At 37.0% G+C, this 19,248-nt stretch overlaps 1 protein-coding gene across 5 annotated transcripts in view; it reads left to right on the forward strand.

The window, feature by feature from the left end:
• Positions 1-19,248, forward strand: part of ICA69 (islet cell autoantigen 1-like protein) — a 324,248-nt gene that overhangs the window by 265,777 nt on the left and 39,223 nt on the right. For all 5 annotated transcript variants that reach the window (XM_089239477.1, XM_089239474.1, XM_089239475.1 and 2 more), the window contains one exon: positions 12,397-12,501. In XM_089239477.1, coding sequence (XP_089095603.1) covers positions 12,397-12,501 — 105 coding nt within the window. The remainder of the gene's footprint in view (positions 1-12,396; positions 12,502-19,248) is intronic.

Genomic DNA, 19,248 nt, shown 5'->3' on the forward strand with positions numbered 1-19,248 from the left:
AAATCTACATGCGCATATTCGACGATGCCTATGGACTACGAGTGTGTACGCTGAAAAGCTATAGCTGAAACCAGATATATAGCCCATTCTGGGCTATATATCTGGTTTCAGCTATAGCTTTTCAGCGTACACAATCGAGCCATTGAAGAAAGATATGTTAATTAAATTAAAATAATTATCAAAAATTGTACAGGATTTTGCACAGGACACGGCATGAACAGCATGCTACTCTAAAACTGTCAAAGCTCACTAAATGTCTGAAATTTTCGAGAAACTGTACAGCAATCTGTTTCAATGACTTTTAGAATGTTTACTTCAGTTACCATGGTTTTTAGGCCAGTAGTTTCAACCAGGAGCCATGTGGCCTTGTAGCTCTGGGATATTCTATGTGGCTACGAGACAAAGTCAACTAAAACGAGAGGCATGGCATGTGACGAGATTGAGGGGGGCAGATATATCTGGATAAGAAATACAGTTCTGAAGTACCTAAGTGTAAATTTTTAGTGGGGAGGGGGTGTCTAATGCAACGTCCCTTATGGAAGTTGCTTGCCGGGTTCGAAATATCCAGTAATTAAAGTGGCAAATGACAAATGGAAAATGATTACAAATAAACTTTCGCATGGAAATATTATTTATTAGATTCAAATGTGTAAGTTAGTCAATTTTAACAGTAGATTAATTCAACATAGAGCCCTCTATTTGACATTAACAGAAAGATACAGTCTCACCGGTTTATGATCATCAACAGTCAATCTTCTATGCCGATCGGACATCCGATGTTGTTAGTCACTTCGGCGTAGCTTTTCCCCGCAAGTATCAGTGGAGGTCTCTCGGTTGAGAGCTGGATCGCTTCGATCAGCACCAGGAGGCCTCTCGGTTGAGAGTCGGATCTATTTCAGCAGTGTCCTCTCGGTTGAGAGCCGGATCGCTTCAATCAGCACTAGGGGGCCTCTCGGTTGAGAGTCTGATCTATTTCAGCAGTGGCCTCTCGGTTGAGAGCCGGATCTATTTCAGCAGTGGCCTCTCGGTTGAGGGCTGGACCACCTCGATCAGCTCCAGGGGGCCTCTTGGTTGAGGGTCGGATCTCCAAGATGTCACTTTCTTCACGTAGCCTTGACAAGGACAGCTGCTACGTCTATCATCAGCTATGAAGTATTTTGACTATGAAGATAAATTAATGCTTTCGATTCCGGACCTGCCGGGAAACAAATTCAAATACTGTAAACTATTTCATTTTAACTAATTATTAGCTTATTTTCCCAGCCTAAGGCCAAATGATACGGTAGCAAGACATTGAATCGTCCTACTAGAGGGCTTCAGTTGAATGAACAAAACAAAGGATGAGCGCAGAGTGAGAGAGCGTTGTTACAACGTACGGCCAGTATTTAAAGGAAAAACTCCCGACCACACATGTCTAATCAAGCCAATCGGCTTCGAGGTCACCTCATTTGCATGTGATTGCAGGCGGACATAATCACGATCGGCCTTGATTGTCGCCATACGATCACCGCTGCCGATGAATAGTAACAAAATTTATGACAACAGATTTGTGTGACGGCGACTACAGACTTTTACGCCGGGGGACCATCGGCACGTTACACTAACTAATTTCAGAATCAAGTAGACTACCTCGACATGAGTGAGACGAAAGGGTATCTATCTGGGAATAAGGTGATCCACCTAATTTATGAATATTTTTTATGCTATAAATTCACTGAGAAATCAACTTGCTATGTTGAAAGGGTCTCACTCCTGGATTTAGTGGGGGGAAGTGTATGTTCAAGACATATGGACCACATGAAAACAATATAGTCCAAAGAGGACCACGGCTTTTCTACGCTAGGCAATACGTTTCTCAACATGTTTTTCTTTTTGTATTGTTTTGTCACTACTTTGATGGTCCAAGCTCAGAAAACAAGGCAGGATTCGATTGCGCCAGGCATTTAATATTTTTTCATGCGTTTTCTTAGCACTGTGGATGCTATTGTTCAGATTTTTAGACGGGAAAAGAACACAAAACATCTAATATGATGAGGAGCTTAATGGTTAAGTAGAAATACGAAATAGAATATTTTCCTTCTAACTATCTCATTATGCACGTGTTCGGAAAAGGTAGAAACATTGTTCAAGCATAGAGGTTTCAATGTTTTGATCATAACGAAACCATTGATGATCAAGAGGTTGTTCCACAGAACCCAAACAAACATGAACATTCGTTTATCATAACAAATTGTATTTTTATTGCAATATCAATGAAAGACACTTTTAATTGACTTTGACCCATAAAGGGGGCTATTCAAGTATTACGTCAGCATCAATGGGGGGGTTTCCGATTCGCTGACTTTTGATGACAAGGGGAGAGGGGGGTTTGGATAATGCTTAAGTCATCAACCACCCTTTATGATATATGAAATATTCTTAATAGCACCTTACTCTGTGCGCCAAAAACAAGAAAAACCTTTTGATAGTTTGTGGGCGCTTGAAGTAACATCCCTCCTATTGATGAGTGCCCTACAGAACCACTTCAGTGATCTTTAAGTTTTTCATGGATCCAAGTGATATGGAAATGTATCTGGGCCGCTGAAGTGCTCTGTAACTGTGCCACGCATCCCTCAAGTGATCTGTAATTATATGCTGTGGATCACTTAAATAATCTAAGAATGTGCCGCGGGTAACTTGAGTGATGTAGAACTGCACTAGGGGCCACTTAAATGTTCTAAAACTACGTCACATGTCACTCAAGGGATCTCTAAATGTGTCGCAGGTCATTTAAGTGATCTGAAAATGTGCCATGGACCGTTTAAATGCTCTGGAATTGTACTACAGGACACTTAAGCGATCTGTAAATATGCCGCTTAGTTCATTTTTACAAAATTAGGTTTGAGGAGGGCAGGCCGCATCAGATAACCCCCCAGGGCCATATTTGGTCCGCGGAGCCTTTATGCGATTTATCATTATATGGCTTAGAGTGTGGGTCGCTATGAATTTATTAAAGATAAATTTTTTGAGTTTATAGCCTTCAAATAACATTGAAATTCACAGAAATTGATTATAATAACATATGAAGGTATTTTCTTCCGAAATTTCAATTAAAAAAAATTTTTTTGCATTAAAAAAATAAATATTTGATCGGGGGGGGGGGGCACGAGCTCCCATATTATAAACATTTAACATATTTGTACCACGTACCAATGCGATTAGGGGCCCCCATATTAAATCTCAGGCACATGTCTGGGTGGATTAGGTTAAGAAGAAACACCTACAAATTTGCATTTGATCATTACAGATCAAAATCATCCATGGAATTTTCTTGGCTATATTTTTCCTTCAGCTATCAAATTGAAAATCAATTGACATACCATTTAATCCACTTTAGGTTAAGATTATAGAAAAAACAAGACAGGGACAGGGCGTTAGCCAAGGTAAGGGAGCTCTGAATCAAATTGTTTTTTCTTTTAGTTTTTTAAATGATAAATTTACTATGAAGTGCCCCCCTTTCTTGAGATATTGTGACCTGGGGTGCACCAAAGGTCACGGCCAAGGAGATAGTTGTGGAGCACAGAGTGGGGGGGGGGGGGAGGAGGGAAGTTCAGGGTGCTGGAATGCCCAGTTTTTTTTTTGCACAGGGCTTAGCAACCCCAGAATTTGCTTTCTCAAAGGAAGGGGTTGTCATGAACATACCCCCAAAAAAGAGATGCCACCCTCCCCATCTCTATTTTTATGAATAATTGAGATTTTGAAGTCCCAAGAATAATGAAACCTCTGTTTCCCACAATAATATTCTAATTATTCTAATAATATTAGCAAGAGACATTTGGTTATCAGTCAACATAAAATAATTACCACCACAATAGTTTTTCTTTCTTCATTCCCCTCCGATTCCCCAAGAGAGCAGCGTCTGGCACGGACGTTAAATAAACATGTTAAATATATTTTACAAAGATCTTTCATCTTTGATGTCTAGCTGAGTAGACAAGTTACTGGTCTCCTGTTGACCCTTTCTTCTTCAGACTATCAGCTTCTTGTCATTGGCTTTTTTTTTCCTTTTCGTTGTCCATCAGTGGTAAACGTGTCTTCAGTCTTTCTGCTGCTTCTTTCGTCCTTTGAATGCAGCCTTCCCAAAGACTCCTCCCAAACTCTGCCCCATGAAAAATTTTGTTTTCGTTTTGCTTCTACTGTACTCATTTTCTCACATGGTCATAAAATTTGGAGACAGACCAAATGTTTTGCCTTCCTGTAGTTCCCATTGCATTATATTGTAAATTTTCTTTTTTATTCTTTTTTCATACAACACGTTATCATACAGCATACTTCAAAAAAGAAATTGTAAAAAAAAATATCCATACATTTGCATCCCCCTTTGCCTTTACTTGGCGGCTCCTTAGAAAGTATGTGGTAGTGACAGTACCAAAATGATACTTGTGCATTTGACTGGGTGCATTTTTATTTCTAGTTTAACAACCCCTGTCTGTCTTCTCAAGTTTCAAAACATCTTTTTTCTCACACGCATCAAAGTAATATAAAAATATAACAAGTGAACTTTCAATTTCGAAAAAGATGTCTAACTGCCACCCCTTAAATCCTGCCGCCTGGGTTTGCTACACCCCTTGCACCCTCGCTTAAGCCGCCCCTGCATCTACACCACTGGAGATATGACCATGCGTTCCATATTTCATGCACTGTGGCATGAGGCGCTGAAGTAGAGGCATTTTTAGCCTTTCTTAACTTCAGCAAATGGCCTGCAAGTGGGACGGTAGAGATAGATGGCTTTTTCTATTCCAACATATCAAGGAAACATATATTTTATGGATATTATGCCAAGGTGACCTCAGAAAGAAACGTCATCTGGTCTCTGCTGGGACTCTGACCCAGGCCCTTTTGCATCCTGGGCAAAAGTGCATGAAATAAGGAATGCAGGGTCATGTTCCCAGTGGGGTAGATGGTAGTATGCTAGTTCACCTCTTTCCTGTGGTTCCCAACTTCGAGGCGCAAATGCGAGCCGATTTCCCCATTAAAAAGTCTCGCCACAGAGAGCAACAGGCCTACAACCATTAATTATTCAATCATTACACTTCACCCATAGTTAGAAAAACTGGTGGCAGATGGCAGCACTACACATAACAAGCATTACACAGAAACAAACTTTACGTCAGGTTTCACTACACGTACACACACATTCCCATATGTACCACTTCGTTAGAGGTTCCGCAGAGGAATATGGACGAGGTACATGTGTGGTTTAGTAGTAGTAGTAGTAGTTCACCTCTCAGCATAAAATCCAGGATAATATCTGTTTCCTTGATATGTTGGGCTGAGAAAATGCTGTCTATCTCTAATATTATGCTTGACTTTGTAATAATTTTCAGTTTAAAGTAATCTGTTCTAGACTCTGCCACGAAGCTGGGCTGGAAGAGATCTCGGCAACGGGATAAGTCCAGTGGCAAAATTCTGGCGTTCATTCATTCAGTTTAAAGTAATTTTCTACACTAAACAATGTCATATGATAATTTTCATAATAAATTTTTCAAAATATATTTTATGAAACAAAAATTAATGTAGATGCTGCACCAACATTTGCTTAGCAAGCTACGAAAATAATGTTTTCAAAAATATAAGCACAGCTGAAGCAGGAAATACTGTAACTTTTTTAAAAACTTTAACATTTTATTCTGTAGTTATGAATATTCTTTAAGTTGTGTATCCTGAAATTTGAGTAGGTTCCTAATTTATGTTATAGTATGGGAGTTTATGAAAGCTCCATAAAATTCAATCTTCTATATTTGTTGCCTCAGAAAACTGTTTTAATCAATATTAAAATGGTACACTTATTGTATTGGGAGTTATAAAACCATCTGTAGTTGCTCATATAAGTTACAAACAAATGAATTTTTTTTTAATATATTGTATAAAATTCAAATGACTTTTTGTTAGTTTTGCTTAAGGAACCTATGCTTTGACTTTTTATGTCAAGGTTTTATGAAATAAATGTAAAAACATAGACTAGGACTTATACAAGATTGTATTTAAAAAAACTTATTTTAACATAGTGCAGGCAAACATAAATGTGAGAGTTTCCAACCCAACAATGTTTTTTTTATGATATCCCTGTAGAAACAAGCTGTATAAATCACACGTAGAGCTTAACCTTTCAATGCATGAGCCTTATATACATTAAAAGTACTATATATTATGAATTATAAAAAATTACAATTTTTAACCATGTTTGCACCATGGTAGTTTAACATCAGTTTCGCAGATTAGAACACATGATAATGGCATATTTTTATGTTAATCAAGTGGAATAATCTGTTATTGCAGGATTATGGATAATTGTGATGTCTAAAACAAGTTTTGTCTAAGGCACAACTTCTGACTAGTTTATAACTGATTATATGGAAAGGTTATTAATCACCTTTTTAATATATTGTTTCAGTTTATTTATAATTACAACTTCCATTTAAAATAAAATATCATAAACAACGAAATCCTAATTTAATGATATTCAAGGATTGAGAGAAAAGTGCGTATTATTGTACACAATTTATTGTTATCGATGAAATATATTAACACTATGGAATAGTGTGTGCCAAGACCAGAGAGTAATATTGTTATATGGAGCCAATTATCATTGTATCGAAGTTTCTCATAGAATGTAAAATTTCAAATAAGTATAGTATACAGATTTCAAATAAGTATAGTATACAGATTTCAAATAATACATTTCCATGTTCATATTTGATCTATTATGTACATCCTTTGAACAATTTTAAACATGAACCCTTGCATGCAGGGAGGGGGAGAGGTGGGAGGAGCCAGGGCCACAACTAGGGAGAGCAGGCAGGTCTACCGTCCCAGGCGCTGGACCAGAAGGGGTGCAAATTTCACACTTTTACCTCTTTCAACATTACAAGAGGGCACTAAAATGTATGCTTGCCCCTGCTGACCAAGCTTCTAGTTGTGTCTTTGGGAGGAGCTGACAGAGAATTCAATCACTGTTAAATTTTTGTACAAAAAAATATCTTTTAGATAAAATATATATAATTTTGCACAAAAATTTACAACAGAACCCCATAAAAAATTCAGCCTTGATAGCTCATGAGTTCATCTTCATGACCCCGCCAGGGTATGGCTGATAGGGCTTTAGCCGTGGGGGGCCAGTTTAATTTTATAATTGTTTGTTTTTCATGCTATAACTTGTAAAAGGGTCCGTGAAAAGTCTGGCTTGGAGGACCGCTAAAGATCCTGGCCTAGGGCAGTGGCATCTTAACACATTAGCCTACCCAGACACAGTCAGAGGACCTCGAGAGAAGAGGGGCCTCGCAAAAAATAAGATCTGGTTGAAATTTTCCATAGTACGCATGTAAATTTGCCTGGTGTGGACTCAGAAAAATCACTTGGCCCAGGGGACCCATGATGCTATAAAGATGCCCATGACCTAGGGGCCCTGCTCCAGCACGTGTGCTTAGGGTGAAAAAGAAACCCATGATCATTTAGTTTATAGGCTAATGAATATTTTTTCACTATCACCAATTAGTCATGCCCCCATCCTGAAGTTGTGTCCCTTGGCGGGAATCTTTGGTAGGGACCCAGTTGAAACTGAGTACTAGAGGTGCGGTCATGAAGAAAATATTGAGGGGGCTGCAAATCCCTATTCCCCCAAATTAAGGCTGTAGGCGGAGTGGTTGCATTGTATATTCATGAATTATTAGGGCGAGGGGCAAAGCCGTCTTAAGAGCACTGTGGGCCTTCAGGCCAAGTGATTTTTCTGAGGCCCATCAGGCAAATTTACATGTATGCTTCTCGAAAATTTAAAATAGTGGTTTCTCTCTCTCCAAACTTCTTGACCCCCCCCCCTCTTGACAAGATATTTATCTGTGGACCCCCCTCCTGTATAGCATGACCATGTCCCTGCTTTCCAGGAAATTATTAATTTTTGGTTAGTAAATGTGCTGTCTCAATAGCATTTTTCAAAACTTTTTTTCTTTTCTTTCAGTTCCCATATGCGGAAGGAGTGATGAATGAAATCAAATTATTTTCCAATATTTAGTTAGTTAGTCAGTGTTGTTTTGTTATGAAACTAGACGTGTAGGGGGAGGTGTATGTTTCTTGATTTTTATATACAGTGTGATTTAAAAAATCCCCCCCCCCGTGAGAGAGAAAAAATTCTGCCTACGCTTATGAACGTACCTATTGACTTGATATATTGATTGGAAATTTTTATTTACTTTGTGAAAAGGGAATATAAATTTCTTATATGGATACCAATATACCTCCTGAACTATTATATTGACGACAACATGAAAATAGTTTAAATCCGGGAATGTTAAAAAATTTGGTTTCATAATCAAAAATCCATACCTCAAACAAGACAATGATATTTATAGTTTCAATGTTATCGCTCAAAGTAGTTGATAATTGATCGAAATTTGCTCTAACACTACGAATGCTAGTGTGGAATATATTTAATGAAGAGTACGGACTATTATTATATTGTAGGAGAAAGGATTTTTTTTTTGTTTAATTCATCCAAGGTGCTCAGATCAGTGTAGTTTGAGTTAAAATTTATAGACATCATTCAAATCCTCAAAACTCTTATAAACTTCCACCATGAAAGCCTACCTACTGTATCCAATGCGTTAATTGTTTTCTCATCCAAGCTCATAGAACCCCCTGAAGCCACTCCAAGGAAGCCTGGTTAAGAATCACTGCTTTTAACTAAGTAAATGGCCTTTCTAGCTTCCTGAACACAAACAGGAGTTTACTTTCGAATTTTAAGTTCCAAAGTTGGAAAATTTAAAAGGATGCAAAGCAAAAAAAAAATTATGTAAAAACCCAAACTTTGTTCTAGAACTATGGGGTTTCATGTGGTATGAGTTGCAGACAGGATCATTTTCAGAGAGGATTTTAGAGATGCTTTGGTGGGACATGGCCTAAAAAAGGTTGGGAACCGCTTTCCTAGTCATTGTATGTGTAATTTTTTGTGAGGATAGTGGGCACATTTTATTGCTAAATACTTTTATTTCATCAGCTGTACTATAGTTGTTACCATTGATAAATAGCAGCTTGTTGTTTCTGGGCACATTGGTGCATCAGGCACCATGATGGGTATCACTGCTATAACAAAGGAGTTCAGCAAAGCTCATTTGGTTGTACAAACAGAAGTCAAGGAAAAGTCGCCAAAATTATCTTTTTGCATGTGGTAGACACTCAGCAGATGCACCTTGCATATGCGATTCAATGGCATATGTGGTATTTTTTTAATTTTATTTAATTTTATTCATCATATTGACAAAAACTTATATCATAGGAAAACAATCCATTCAAGGGATCTTTAAAATATTTATTTTGTATATTCATGAATTATTTGAAGTTTGGACACTTATAAGTATTGACACTATTACAATTTTATTTAGTATTTCTAACAAGAATTTTTCTAGATGCTATAAATAATCAAAACTTCATTTTCATGACACCTTTGTATGCTATGTTTGAAATTCAAATATCTTGTGGCATGACTATTCTTACAGAGTGGCTGGTGTGGCTACTATTCCCTCTAATTTTTTGTTTACCTGCATGGAGCTTTTTTTACTGTGCGCTACAAATAACTTCATTATTTGAATCAAAGGTGAATTTGGGGATTTTGCATGCACAGTTTAGAAACATTGACTGCAGGTATCATGATCAAGGCAGCAATTAAGAGATTGCAGGTGCTCTGGATTTTTTGGGAGGGGTAGCACTGAATTCACTCTTTGTTCATTCAAAATTACTGGGATGAAATGCCAAAATGAATGTTTGTTCTTGGGGGTGACAGAGTACATATTTATTTCTAGTTACTGTCCTGATTGGAATTGCTTCATATTGTGAACAGTGAAGTTGGATCTCCATGATTGCACTAAGAGGTCAACTGAAGTTGGTTTTATATTGTTTTTCAACTTCAAGCTGCTTGTCAGTTTAAAAAGTCTCGCCACAGAACAAGAGGTCCACAACTAGTGTTCCAGCTTCTGATTACCATTGCACCAAATTGCTGTGAAATGTTCTTTAAGCAAGTACAATAGCTGATGCTTATCCTCTTCCAACCTGAGCCAAAACTCACAATTAAAAAAAAATATTTTGATTGATTTGTTTATTGTACATCAAAATGCTCTTTAAGAAAATACATTTTTTTAATTGATTGGGCCAAAATCTTTATTAGGACTATTTGAATTAGATACTCTGATGCATACCTCAAGTCCTGAGGAAAAATAATAATTGAAAACCATATGAAACTGTACAGAGGTACATATATGTGTGCCTCTGGAGTGAAGTGATTTCAAGAATGGCATTTTATTCCCCCTTGTTCATTCTTTTATCCAGAGATTTTTTACTGTTGCTCGGTTATCAAGATATTTTGCATCTTATTTTTTCAAATGTTCAAGCAATATAGCAATCAACAGGGTGTATAGTTAACAGCATGCACCACAAATTACTGGCAAATCATTGATCCTAGACACATGCTTCCAATTAGAATAAGTATCCAAATAACATGTGGACCTCTGATAAGTCATTCATATTGCAAGAGGTTGTATAGTTTATTAAAATAAAAAAAATTAACTTTTTATGTGGACACTGTTTTCAAAACCCAATAAGAAAGTTGTTATTCTGTCTCTCCCGAGGCCATGCTTTTTTAAAATCTGCATTTCTGTGCAATATTTGCTGAGATATTTGCATTAAGAAAACAAAGAAAAGTGGTGAAAAAGTGGCATAAATGCGGGTGAAACTCATTTCACCCTCATTTATCTTGTTTTTTCCCCCAATAATTCATTGTTTTTTAAATTCAAATATGTGAGTAAATATTACACTTGAAAACGTAATTTTTTTTGTTGGCCTCAGGAGAGAGACAGAAACAACTTTCTAGTTGGGTTTTTTAAATTAATATACAATCCATTGCAATATGAATGACTTATCTGACATAAACTATAACTTTTTGTGGTGAAAGGAAATCCAATAAGTATATGGGATGGCTGCGCCTGAGTAGTGCCATGGTAAGATGCTGATCTTCTACCATGTAGGTTACTATCGAGGTCCATAGGTTCAAATCCGGAGAAAAGCATGAGAAACAAGTTCTTTACCTACCTAGCCTGGGGTGACCACCGATATATGGCACCTTTATTTGCCACTTAACTCCACTAGTTGGAAATTGCTGTATGCCGATATATAACTGGAGTTGGTGTGCGATAAAGTAGTATGAGGTGGTGGTCACAAAGGTAAGGTAAAAGTAACAATAAGTAGTCTTCCAAATATTGAGAAAATAATTTCTCATGGCTGAATGCATATTCCATGCTCTGAAATGAATTGTCACAGTTTTTGAAAAAGAGAACAAAATTCTAATAACTGCAGAAATCAGATTCTAACTGATGATTTTTCTAGGTTCAAACATTTTCATTTAATTTTTGGTTTTGTCAATTTGACCATAACCAGCTATCCTCATAAGCGGTGGCTACTATGAATTCAAGATTGGTGAATTAACATATTAAGCAAGTTCAATTTCCCCAAAAACATAGCATCAATTTTGCTTGCTTTTTCTCTGAACAACTTTTGTGTCTCATTCGCAAAATTTCAATAATTAATAAGAAACTAACAAGAATCCTTCTTGCAAAATTAAAAAAAAAAAAAAAATACTCTTATTTTTGGCTGGAATTATTCTTGAGCCTGTTTACTTCTATTCAGTTTTAGCTATTATTCAAATGTCATGACTCCAAAATAGTGCTAAAGCTAGCCAAGCATGCTGATTAGTAAAGAAAAATGTTGTTTTCTGAAAAAATTCAGCATTTTTCAAGTTATGACAAAAATTTTGACTGGCCTCTAATCAGTTTACCAGATCTTGATTGGTATTCATAAAAATTTTAGATTTGTATTAAGAAATTGCATGTACTTTTTAAACTGGTGTATGAACACAAATGCTGAAAGAGTCACTTGTAAATTTGATTTGACAAACTGCAGCCGCGCGAGTGTTAATGATGAAACAGCCAGTCTAAATGATTTTTGCAGAAGTTTCACAAATTTTGACCTGTGGAAATTTTAGTTACAAATGTTAAAATAAACAAAATACTTTCATTTCTCATTTTCAACATAAGAACAGATCTTAGCTGTGTTTTATTCTTTGGCTCTTCAATATCTCACTTGATGTGAAATGAGGTGTGTCCAGTCCTCTCCTGTTATTTTATTTTATCTATTCATTTATTTTTTAGAAGTCATCTCATTATGTTTTACTCATAGGTAAAACAAAACTCCAGGCTGCAATCACTGTTCTTTTATGAAGGTACATGTGAAAGTGAAGCAAATGAGAGATTCTGGTGTGTTTGCTGAAGTCTGGTGTTTTATTATTAGATGATACTACATTGATGCCATTCATTCCAGGTGATGCTGAAGAAAATAGTATCATATCCTCTAAACCAAGTTTCTTGCCCTCTGAGCTGTTGAATGCAAGTTTTGATGTGAAGACTACATCAAAAGTTATGGAAGGTATAAATTATATATATATAAAATCTCCAGTGTTAGCATATACAGTGAAAATCCTATATAATAATACCCTCTGTAACAATATTCTCTTAAATGTGAAAATTAACAGTTACTACTCGCCATGTGGCCACTGGATATCACAAAGTAGCGACACATTTTTCACTCTAGTAGTCATCTGTTTTCTCTGTTGATTTGAAAAAATTGCAGTTTTCTTGACATGGCATTTTATTGAAGAAAAATTCTGTGTGAGAATCTTGTGCGATAGAAGTGAAACTTCTAGGTTAGACATGACTAGATTCACCTTTATTGAATTTAATTTCAATTATTTAAAATTAAATTTAGACATTTTAAATTTTATTAAATTAATAATCCCATAGTAAAAAATCCCATGTGTGGCAGATTTATTCACTAAACATTTCTGGTGATAATTATGGTTGGCCCTAAATCAGAGTGGTGGGTGGGTGGAGCTTTTCATCGGGACTGAAGTCTAGTACAGGGGTGTAGAGTAAGAAAAAAGAAAAAATTAAAGCTGAAAGAGAAAAAAAAATTTTAACTGACATGATGAACTGGAATCGAACCCGTAACCTCTAGATTGCAAGTGTTATGCTCTATGGCAGGGTTTTCCAACATGAAAGCTTGCGCGGAGCCCTTTATGGTTATGAGGCTATTCCGCCGAACCCAACAAATTTTGAATTATTCTTCAATATACAGGGTGTCCCAAAAGTCCACATGCGGAACAAGAATCTTCACTTGTAGTAGATAATGTGTCAAAAAATATATATATTCGTGAGTTATGCATAGTGTGACCATATGATCCATATTTTACGGGGTAGTATTTTTTTTTCATAATATTCGGCTATTTTATTGTTTTAATAAAAATGTTAATTTTGTCAAGCTTGTTAAAAAAACTCACTTTGAAATTTTTAATTCGTGAATTCATTATTTTAAACGAGCTATGCATCGATAAAAATGTCTTTCTTTTCTTTTTTTATTTCTTTTCATTTGGTCATCCAATACACACAGCTTCAGGATAATGAAAAAAATACTCATTTAACTTTTTTTTCCCCCTCCACCCTTTCATTTCCTACATAATATGACTAATCAGACCATTACTTATACAGTTCACAGCCGATTCTGAATGGCTTTTTTGTTTTTCACCGAGAAGTTCGAATGCCAAACATTTGTTGTGCAGACTTTCTTCACTAGCAATGTGGTGTTTGATCATCGTGACGCTGTTTTTGCAATATAGTTCCTTGTATCAGAAAAGTCACTAGCGAGGACAAAAGCGAGTATTGTACACACGACATCTCTGATCATCTTGGGGCACAGTTCGTGAGTATCTTATCAACCTGGGCTACCATATTTCACTGCTATGTAAGTAGTATTACACAAATACCCACAGTTTTTAATCATGCTAACTAATACACAGTGTCACTGATCTCGTTTAAGTATTCACATTAAAATTCACGAAATGCAAGAAGCTGTCAAAAGAACCAGAAAATAGTAAAAAAAAAAGTTTGATTAAATCAGGGCTGGAACTGGGGGGGGGGGGGTGTCAAAAGAGACAACTGCCCAGGGTGCCAAACTTTAGGGGGCAGCAAATATCGGGAAAGAACATCAAGTACCATTACAAAATCATCAAAATTTGAAGTGAAGAGGGCAGCAAAATCATGTTTTCCCTCCTCACAAAAATCGCACTTATGACCCTGGAATGGGTCATAAGTACAATAAATAAATAACATTTATAACAAAGTGAAGAACAAGAGAAAAAAATTACTACTCACTGTACTTGGTCATGAGTTTGAGAATGAATTTTTGGCATACACCAATCTCATCCAAAATATGTAGAACAAGTGGACAAAGGAAGAGAAAGAATGACCCCTTCCTCCGGTCCAGTGTGCCAAACCAGCAACAGCTATAGTGAATATGAATAAAAATGATTTACTCATACGCTTCCGCAGAGTAAAACAAGACAAGCTGAGGGTTCAAACAAATAAGAATTCAGTGAAAACTACACCAAATTGCTAGATCACTTCTCCTCTGATGAAAAAGTGCACAAACTTTGATATTGGGGTCTTAGAGGAGCGAAAAATTCAAACTTGAGCAAAAACAAAACATAAAAGTGAAAGGACGGTGAGTTTTGACCATGTAGGGTTTTCTTTCTTGGAACATGTTAAATACTTGCTTGTCATGTGACATCACATGACCAGCAGTGATTGGACATCAAGAGCAATTAGGGGCCGTTAAAGTATTATGTAAGCAAATTTTTAGCCATTTTTCACCTCCTCCCCCCTTGTCAGCAAAATTTTGTCATCACTGCTCCCTACCTCCTAACGCATATTGGTGGGATCAGTACGGGGGGAGGCATAGGGGGCTCATGTGCCCCCTATTAACTAACTTAGTGGTGCATTTACAAATCACTTAAAGGACCCGTGGCATAATTCCAGAGCATTGAAGTGGCCCGTGGCACATTTTCAGATCACTGAAGTAGGCCTCAAAGATCATTTTCATATTCAAAGATCACCCAAGTAACCCATGACACAGTTACAGAACACTTAAATGATCCATGGCACATTTAGAGATCCCTTGAGTGACATGACACTTGGCACAGTTTTATAGCACTTAAGCGGTCTCCAGTGTGGTTCTACATCACTGAAGTTACCCACGGAACATTCCCAGATTACTTAAGTGATCTGTGGCGCAGTTCCAGAGCACTTAAGTGGCCCGGAAACATTGTCAGAGCACTTTAAGGATCCGTGAAACATTTAGAGACCATTAAAGTGGCTCTGTAGGGGACTTAGAATGTTAGTTCAGGTGCCCAATTACTATCGAAAGGTTTTTCCGTTCTTGGCGCACAGAGTAAGATGCCATTAAGAATATTTCATATCTTCTTAAAGGGTGGTTGATGACGTAAGCATCATCCAAACCCCTTCCCCCCTTGTCATCGAAAGTCAGCGAATCGGAAACCTCCTCCCCCCCATCAATACTGACATAATATTTGAATGACCCCTTATGTGTTACTTGGGGTGGGAATCTTGAGATTTTTGGTGAACTCACCCACATACAATGATGGTTACTCGTGGGAAATTCACCTTACATTTTTCTTTCAACATTAAACAAAAAATAATTGGAAGAAAAAATAACAGTTCAATGACTTCCTTTGAGAAGGATTGACAAGGATCTTCCCCTTCATTTAGTTAATGATCGGAGTCCCTCTCAGACGAAGTCGGGAGCAAAAAAAGTGACAATAGGACATTTATAAGTTGCAAAAACTTCAATTTTTCAACATTTTCACTTCAACTCAAATGCCAAATGTTTGGAAAATGATCATTTCTAGACATTGAATTCATGTAATTATTGTGGATTACAAAAATGTGTTGCTGTAATTTTTCATTGCATATTGACATTTTGAAAGCCCTAAATTTTGATGATTTTGTGATTGTTGTCAGAGATACGGTATCAGGCCACAACCAGATGCTTGGTCAGCCAGGGCAAGCACAGATTTAGGTACTCTCTTTCAATGTTGAAGGAGAAGTTAAGGTGTGAAATTTTCGCCCCCTTTGGTCCTGCGCCTGGGTCATCAGAACTCCCAAGTTTCGCCATAGTTGCAGCCCTGTCTAGAATAGTTTAGAAAAAACACCCCTTCAAAGCACTAAACAGGCAATCAGCAGCAATGTTGACAGCTTGCCACAATGCCTTTGACAAAGGTTAGCGATGCACTTGAGAGCCACAACACATGGTTTCAGAAACAGTGATATACAGTATTTTGGTTCTTTTCTTTTAGACAACTTTTAAAGAGTTGAACAAAGGTTTTTAACAGCTGGCTGATGCGGAGATATATTTTGGAAAGCGAGAAAGTGCAACTGCCCCTGTGGGGAATCAAACCCATGTCCTTTCACTTTCCGGGTGACTCAGGGGCAGTTGAACTTTCTCGCTTTCCAAAATATATCTCTGCATCAGCCAGCTATTAAAACCTTTGTATTATCTGCTTCGCTTAGATATTGAAAACAAAAAAAAAAAAACTTTTTCAAAAAAGTGAAAAGTTACATTTTTTTGTTTGAAATCTTCAGGAGAATAATAAGAATACTCATGATTTAAGTCAGGGTTTTCCAACGTGAAAGCTCTCGCGGAACTCTTGATGATTATCAGGCTATACCGTGGAACCCTTAACAAATTTTGGAAATTTCTTCAATATACAGGGTGTCCCAAAAGTCTACATTCACTCGGCAGAACAAGAATCCTAACTTGCAGTAGATAAGAGTGTCAAAAAATATATTTGTGAGTTACACATAGTGTGACCATAATTATGACTCATATTTTACGGGACGGATTAATTTTTTATAATATTCGGCTATTTCATAGTTTTAATAAAAATGTTTTTGTTAAGCTTGCTGAAAAACCCACTTTAAAGTTTTTAAATTAACAACAATGAAAATGTCCAATTTTTTCTGTTTTTTTATTTTTTTCATTTGGTCATCCTAGTAGTACTCATCCATACACATAGCTTCCAGATAGTGAGAAACACGCTCATTTAATCTTTCTTTCCTCCACCACCTTCATTTTCTTCACAATAGAACTGATTTGACCCTTTACTTATACAGTTCACAGCCGATTCCGAACAGCTTTTTTATGTTTATCACCGAGAGGTTCGCTTGGTACTGTTTGATCATCATGCGCTGTTTTTGCAATTGTTCCTTGGATCAGAAAAGGCACTGGCAAGAACAAAAGAGGGTATCGAACACACAACATCTCTGAGCATCTTGTGGCAGAGTTTGCGAGTATCTTGTCGACCTGGGCTACCATATTCCACTTGCTATGCAAGTAGCAATCCACAAATACCCACGGGTTTTTAATCATGTCATCTGATACACAAGTATCACTGATTTTTTGATTTGGACATTGAGAGCAATTACGTGTTACTGGAGTGCGGAATCTTGACATTTTCGGGAAACTCATCAACATACATTGACAGTCACTCGTGGGAAATTTCCCTTATGCTTTTCCTTCAACATTAAACAAATGATTGGAATAAAAAAAAAATTTCAATGTCAATGCTTTTCTTGAGTTCTTCTGACGGGTGGTGGTTTTTCTCATGTGGTTCAATTGACCGGATTCCCCTTACAGTCTAGGTCGAGAACAAAAAAGGAGACAATGGGACATTTTTTTTTATAAGTCTCAAAAACTTTAATTACTCGACGTTTTCACTTCAGCTCAAACTCCAAATGTTTGGGAAATGATCATTTCTATGCATTGAATTGATGTAATTGTAGATTACAAAAATGTATGGCTATAATAGTTTTTCATTGTATATTGTCACCTCAAAAGCCCTAAACTTTAATGATCGACTAATTGACTTTTTGTTGACACAGATACGATATCAAGGCAGCAACTATATGCTTTTAGTCAGTCGAGGCAAGCACACATCTTGGCGCTCCCTTTTAATGTTGAAGCAGAGGCTAAAGTGTGAACGCCCCCCCCCCTCCCCATTGGTCCGTCATCCGGGTCCTAGACCCCTTAGTTGGAACCCTCAGGTTTCTCCTTAGTTGTGGCCCTGCCCAGAATAGTTTAAAAAACACCTCTTCAAAGCACTAAACAGACAATCAGCAATGTCGACAGCTTGCTGCGATGTCCTTCACAATTGGCGGTGCCCCCTGAGAGCCGCGACGTATGGTTTGAGAAACACTGATGTAGTATTTCGGTTCTTTTCTCTTTTAGACAATTTCAGAGGCGGAGATAGATTTGAAAGTCGGGGGGGGGGGGCACGCTGATGATGATGTCAATTCATATATACATATAAGTCGACTCCACCTTTGACGCTGGGGGCAATGCCCCCCCCCCCACTCCCCCTGTATCTCCGCCCATGGACAAGTTCTAAAGAGCTGGATTCTATGCATTTCTGCTTTGCTTAGATATGGGAAACAAAAAAAGAAAAACTTTTTTAAAGAAAGTGAAAAATTACGTTTTTCTTTCAAATCTTTTGGAAAGCAATATAAGAAAACTCAAGATTTAGGCAATGGTGATACGATGCGAATTGCAGGTATTAAGTATAATTTATCATAAGATTTTGAAAAATTTAATGTTTTTTGTAATTTTTCTCAAGAATGGTTATTATTTAACAAACAAAATGCAATTAAAACCATTGCATTTTTGTGATATTTTCTTTGACATCTATGGGGGAAGGCATTTTCAGGGAAGTTTCAGTTGTGCGATTTCCGCCCTTATACGACATTATGATGTGGTTTCTTGAACGTCGTATAAATGTGTTTTCATTTGTGGTAAGGAATCTATAAAATGGGAAAAATAACCTCAGGCAAGTTAGAAAGTAAAGCTTTTCCTTTTCTCTGTTTTGTGATTGATTGCTATGTAAGGGAATCGCTAGTCAGAAACATAAGAATCCTACATCATGAAGCTCAATTGGCAATCACAAGGAAGAGAAAAAGGCGTAGGAGGCACAGATTGTAAAGAAACCCTTTAACAGTTCGGCATCGTTAGAGAAACAGTCATAAAATCCGCATGTAGGTCTTGAGTTTCGGGAATACTAATTCCCAGGAAGTATTATTGACTCTGTTGTTGTCCGAAGGACTTGTGTGTGTGAGAATAGGAAGAAAGAAAGAAAGGAGCCAACACACAACAACGAATATTTTCTTCTGCAGGTCAAATTGTCCCAATTTTTTTTAGAGTACACGTTCTCAATAAAAATCAAAATAAAAAAATTGCTTCAGGTGAAATAGTAACAAGAAAATTTTTGAA

The sequence above is a fragment of the Pholcus phalangioides genome, unplaced genomic scaffold (assembly GCF_987345545.1).
Source record: "Pholcus phalangioides strain wild (caught in Gottingen) unplaced genomic scaffold, Ppha-v1.0 ptg000011l_1, whole genome shotgun sequence".
NCBI lineage: Eukaryota > Metazoa > Arthropoda > Arachnida > Araneae > Pholcidae > Pholcus > Pholcus phalangioides.